This window comes from Papaver somniferum, chromosome 6 (genome assembly GCF_003573695.1).
Source record: "Papaver somniferum cultivar HN1 chromosome 6, ASM357369v1, whole genome shotgun sequence".
NCBI classification, from domain to species: Eukaryota; Viridiplantae; Streptophyta; class Magnoliopsida; order Ranunculales; family Papaveraceae; genus Papaver; species Papaver somniferum.
Genome location: NC_039363.1, coordinates 51,260,931 through 51,267,557, shown reverse-complemented (window position 1 = coordinate 51,267,557; position 6,627 = coordinate 51,260,931). Strand labels below are relative to the sequence as shown.

Below are 6,627 nucleotides of genomic sequence, written 5' to 3'. Positions count from 1 at the left end.
CAGGCTCCGCCCCAGCCACCATTATTATACTTCATTCCTTCTTCCAGTGAAGCAAATGCGCTTATGCAAGCCATGCTTGCATTCCTGAATGCCTCGTGCATACGCGTCATCTCCAAATTTCATTCCTTTTCTTAGCGTATGTTACTACTTATCTCGCATTGTCGTTCACGTCCAAATCGCATTTGGCGCATGCCTTCACCTTGCTTGCAATTTCGAATGACAGTGGCGCATATCGGCTGCGACCCGCTTTTCCATTCGGCCAAACCTAAAACTACCACGTATTATTCCCCTCTATAAAGTTTCGGTAGTCCCACTAATTCCTTTTTTGATGCAAACGGGTCGATTTTTAAGACAACAAAACCCTACACCAACTATACCACGAAAACCCTGCGCCTGTTACGAAACGACTAACAAAAACAAAATAGAAACGTCTCTCTCTCTTCTCTTCTCTTTCATTTTCTCTCTCTCTAAATCTAAAATCTCTCTCTTCTCTTTTAAATTTTCTTTCTCTAAAAACGGTGGTGGTTGATGGCAAGGACCAACAAGTATTCCTCTATCAATTTCAACGACATATACGATAAGAAAATTAATCCAAACAAATCATCTGCAGCTACAAATTCTGCAAATCCATCAACCAAATCATCACTTCAAAACCTTTCTAATTCTCGTATACATGGCGGAATGCTTGTTTTAACTCGTCCTACTCCAAAACCTCAACCTCAAATTATCCCACAACAACAGCAGCAACCATCTCTATCTGCTACACAAATCCCTAAAGTTTCAGATCAAATCGGACAAGATTCAATCTCTCTTCGTCCTGGTTCTACCTCAACTACTTCATCCCAACCTATAGCAATAGTAGCACAGAACAAAGACAAAGAATCAGTAGTATTATCATCATCATCGTCGCGATCGCCTTCATTTTCATCATCATTACTTTCTTCTCCAAAACCAGAACCATTTGTTCCTCCACATCTAAGACCAGGATTTGCTGGTAAACAAGATAGATTAGGACAGGACGGACAGAAGATTAATCTAGGGTTTCGATCTCGTGAGCTTGGGAATAATCAAGGCCATTCAGCGAATCATTATGGTGATAATGGGCGTCCTAAATCAGGAGGATATTACAGAGGTGGTGATTCGGATCAGGAGCTTATGAATCGTCCTACTTCTTCGTCTTCTTCCAGTGGAAATCTAAATCGACCTAACTCTAGCGGCAGTCGACCTAATTCTAGCGGGAATCGACCTAATTCGGGTGGATGGTATGGTTCATCATCATCATCTTACAGATCTCCTCACCATTTTTAGATGATAAAAATGATGAAGATCTGAGAATATTTTTGTTGTTGTTGTTGTTGTTGTTGGTCTTACCGCTAATCATCAGATAGACAGTTTCTCATTACTTTTTCTTAATTTGATTGTTTTGAATTAAATTTGATGGGATCATTACCACACCCAGTTAGGGAGAAGGATACAACTTCAGAGTTAATCTTTGATTTGCTTATACGTTATCACTTATCATTCTCCTGATCGAATTGATGTATGTCTACTTTGTGTTTTGGATGATGGGACCTGATGTTATATATTACTTTTATTGCAGAACTTTGGCTCTTCATTTATATTCACCTGTTTCCTGTTTAGGTATTTAGCACTTCATATACACATCAGACTGAAGCATATTTGCTGACTTCAATTGATCAAAATATAGATAGGTTAATGATTGTAATCCTTTGATTGATGCATTTGTCCAGTACTTAGGAAAATCTTTGTTGCTTATCAACATTATTAGGTTGGGCATTTCCAAAAAAAAAAAAAAAACAAACAAACAAACAAAACAGAATTCATAGCCCTCGTAATTGTTTTTGTTTTCTTTTCTGTATTTGTAATTCGTTCGTCTTGGATCGCCATCCACGTGAACTGTCTTTGTCCTCCGTCTCTATTTAGACTACAAGATGTCACACATCCTGTAAGATAAATGTTACCCTATCCTTGTGTGCTGCTCCAAGTTTAATGCTTTTTTCGATTCCTTTTGTGCTACTCAACATGGCATTTTAAAATCCCATCTGTTTTCTTATTAGAATTCCATTTAGTTTCATCATTAATGTTGCTTGATGGCAGCAAACATATCAATAACCACAAAAGCTTCTCTTCCATCCAATACAACAACGTGATAATATTATAAGTTTAATTGACATTAGGTTACTGGTATTTATACACAAGTAACAGCATAGATGACGAGGAGGAGCTTATGAAAGCATTTGAAGGCGTTGGAATGAAAACCACTGAGTTGCTAGATTCAATCATTGTTATAATACGTGTCTACGTACTGTTATACTATATCGTCTTTTTTGTTGCTAGAATATTTCTTTGCAGTGTTCGCTCCCATTTGTTTTACTTGTCATGTTCTCATGTTTATATAGACGTTTGAACCACTTGCTGTTGATAAGGTTTGTTTGTTTCATTGGTCACGTGCCTTTAAAACCTCTCTAGAAAAACCTAAGCTTTTGCAGCTATTCATCAGAATCCCTGTGAGATTATGCATTTAACTTTTTTGCTGAAGCTTTTTATGGCTGGTCACTCATCTAAGCCGTGGTAATCTGCAGCTCTTTTCCGTCATGTTTATAATCTCTCCTTTGTGTAGCCTGAGCATGTTGTTTGTCTGCGTATGTGAAAATGAATCAAATGCAGTCTTATTATGAACCTTTGATTGAATTTGTTTAAATACTCCCTCCGTCCCACTATTAAGTGACCTAGTTGAAGTTTGCACAAATTTTTAGGCAAACAAGAAAAAAGAAATTTTTAAGCATTTTTTACAATTATATCCTTATGGATAATAATTAATGAAATTTTGAAATGATTTATCTCTCAAACTACACCACGGATGTTCGCAAACTTTATATCATTGAAAAGCATTTTAAAACACCTACATAACGAATATAAACATGCCTATCAAAATTATGCATATTTCTTATATTTCTTATAATCAATTAAAAGGGTAATTTTAGAAATATCTCATTGTTTAGTGATATAGGTCACTTAATGATGGGACAAAATTAAAAACCAAATAGGTCACTTAATGGTGGGACGGAAGGAGTAGGATATAGCAGTATAGCACAGTGAAAAAGGAGCCTATTATCGAGTCCAAAATCTGGGATAAATTTGAAAATCTGTGGATATGAGGTACAAGCAATCTGTAATTTGAACTAATTAATAGTGTCCAACGGGTTACAGCCTTAAAAACCTGGTTTTCTCTTTTCGCTGGTGGACTTTTGTGGTGAAAGAACGATTTTTGTTTTAGTTGCAGTTCTAATAACAGGTTTGAATTTGATGGACTTGTTCAATTCTCCTAGAAATCAAGGGGGGAAGAATAAGAACAAGGTTATAATTTATAAATAAATGAAGAGGATGAATGGATAAGGTTCCCCATTATATGCTTCAGTTTTGGGTTGTTTAAGCTATGATTCTTAGTGACAGAGGACAGTTATGAACATTAAGGGTCTGTTTGGGAGCTTGGAAACGGGATAACATATCCTGAAAAAATTTATCTTAATTTAATTTATGATAATCTTGTTAATGGTTAGTTTAACGGTGTTTGTCTAAAATTCTATCATATTTTGGGCTAGGTTAACTTGTGTTTGTTTGACTACAGAAATAGGTTAATGTAAATAATTATTTCTTAGCCAAATACTTATTTTAAAGGAAAATAATTATCTAAATCAGGTGAGAATACAAGTATCCCAGGTATTTGGAAGAATACCTTAACCTCACTTTTTTAGCTTCCTAAAATCAAGGAAGGTTTAGTAATCCTTATCCAGGATTAGAATTGCAGTGAGACAAACACATTTTAACAGTTTTTTACTGGATAACCCAACCTACGATGGGATATCCAGGATACCAAACACGACCTAAATGTTGATTATGGATCAATGATTAGGTACAGATTGGATGCCGATGAATCTGGATTCTAGATATGGTCCAAGTTACTTAGACTGTCACAGTTACTACTCTGGACATGTACAAAAACATGGAGTATATAACTCGGGCCAGACTCCAGACTGAAGATTAAATTTTAAATTGGCCGGACAATCGGAGCATTCTCTTAATTTATTTATTTTTTGAAAGTTAATATATTGAAAGAAAACCGACCAAGAGTTGCATGAGGCTGGGACTGAGACTCCCGTTGACTGTCCTTATCTCAGTATTAGGAATTGGGATATGGGCAACTTCCAACGGGTTGTTTTCTCCTTCAAAAAAAAACACAGGTTGTTTTCCTCTAATCGTAAACGAATTACATGTGAAGATAAAGACTGTAAATCATACTTAACACAGAAAATAAAAAAGCTGGCATTTGTCCCCATTGCTGTTTGTGGTAACCTTGAGTTCTTGCCTGCTTTGCTAACACGTCCGCTACTTTGTACCGCTACTTTATACTGTTTCTATGATCGGAACTAAAACCCAAAAAAGATTCCCAGGACTCTAAAATTATTAGAGCTTCAGAGATTATGGCTTGATTTCTCCATTATATCGCGTTTGCTTGTCCCGACTCCCTACGCGAACTCGATGATTCCAAGAGACGATGGGCTTGAAAGCCCCCATAACACAACAACCGAACAATTGGTGAACATACTCTTAGTACCGACCTGACCTATAAAATGATTAAATCATATGTTTAAATGATTTGTTTATTAATGTAATTATCTTTCTTTTTTATAATAAACGATATCTTTTATTGATATTAAAGTCGAGTTAAAATGAGATTCACTATTTAAAAGATCAATTTCCGGGACGAAACAAAAAATTCATATTGTAAAAGTATAATATTTCTCTTATGCATTACACTCTTTATTCTTTTTGTTCATAGATGGCTAAAAGAGGAGTAAACTTCTCGAGAAATCATGTTACAAAGAGTTTATTTCTCTTGTCATAATTGACGGAAAATAGACATGTTTCTTTAATTTTTATGTTCATCACTGGCTTATGAAATCATATCACAAAAATTACACTTTTTACTCTCTGTTTTCTAATTTATAGGAGCAACTTTTAGTGATGATTTTTCTCCTAATGAATAATGCTTTTTGGATTCCTTTGAAATCTAAAGTCATTGTTTTAAAGCTTCTTTGTCCATGATTGGTGAGAAGTGGGAAAAATATTGAATAAAAAAAGATAATCATATGGGTTAACTGGTTTTTAGTACTTACATTTTGTCCAACATTAGTGTTTGGTCTAACATTTGTCCAACTTAAGGGTTGGTACTTGGAAATAACGTTGACTTTGGTTGACTCCGTTAAGTCTAATTTTAATTAAATTACCAGCTAAATATTTATACATTTACTATTTCACCCTTACTTGGACTAATTTACCCTCATTGTCACACGTACTTTCGACACACTTCAAAATTAAGACAACCTAACCTAACTCTAGATACCACTTTCTTCCCCTGTTCGTTTTTCTCTCTTGCGTTTCCTAATACACCACACCACCACCGTCTTCCGACCAGATCTTGCTTATACAGTTGATTATCATCGAAAACAATATATAAAAAATAACAATTCATTCATCAATCAATCAAAACAATTACCAAAAAATATACCCATACCCGCAGCGATTTCAATTTCGTCATCATGGAACTAAAACATCAAAACTAGTTTGAGAATTTTCTGTACAAGCTTCACTCGAATCTAGTTATTTTCTCGGTTATAATTCCATCTATACCACCTGCAAGTATATATATTAAAAATTGAAAGAACACCATTTTTTTATTTACTCACTGAATCCTACTACTGTTACTCATTTTATTTCAATTTTCCCCAAAACCCTAAATCGAATCTTGATTTCTTCAATTTTTGGATAAAATCAGATGTTGATAATTACCCATTATGATTCGATCAAAATATGTTAACCAATTTTAGGAAAACCCTTCTTTATCAATCTGTTATTCACTGTGTGGTTTGATTCATTTTCGAATCAAAACTCCATCCAAACGGAAGTGAATCAATGTCGTCTTCTTATTGTCAGGGTTTAAGAATTATCAGGGTTGGGGGAAGAGAGAGAAGATAGGTTTGGCAATAGAAAAGAGACGGAGAAAGTGAGAAGATGGTTATCGTTGTGATGGTGTTGCAGTGGTAGTAGTGATAGAGATACAGAGAGAGTGATGATGGTGGCGTCAAGGTTTTGGAGAACAACCTATTTGGTTTTGAAACTGTTCTGAAAGAATTTGGGTTAGTGAAAAAAATTTGTGTAAATATTAATAAATTCAAGGGTATGAAAGTAAACTTGTTTATTAAATATATATTTTACAATTTTTTTAATAACTGTTAACAGAGGTGAAGTTCTTAAGCAGTCAAGGCAGGTCAACGTCATTTCCTAGTACTAACCCCTAAGTTGGACAAAAGTTAGACCAAATACTAATGTTGGACAAAATGTAAGTATCAAACATCAATTAACCCTAATTATATTTGCTAATGTCAAAGGAAAATCCTTTACTTGTATTGATTAAGGTCGCTCTTGGCGTTCTCTTTGGGAATGACATTAATGAGGGAGAGTTCAATTAAACTTGTGCTTAAAACGCTATATCTTTGTGGGGAGTGCAGTTGTGGAATCTATAGGTGGGGACGGTATCTTTAAAGA

At 34.9% G+C, this 6,627-nt stretch overlaps 1 protein-coding gene across 1 annotated transcript; it reads left to right on the top strand.

Annotated features, from left to right (window-relative positions):
* Positions 1-444: 444 nt before the first annotated feature.
* Positions 445-1,602, top strand: LOC113287538 (putative protein TPRXL). Its single transcript, XM_026536319.1, has one exon. It carries the CDS (start codon positions 529-531, stop codon positions 1,306-1,308), a length of 780 nt encoding a protein of 259 aa, XP_026392104.1. The 5' UTR covers positions 445-528; the 3' UTR covers positions 1,309-1,602.
* The last annotated feature ends 5,025 nt before the right edge of the window (positions 1,603-6,627 follow it).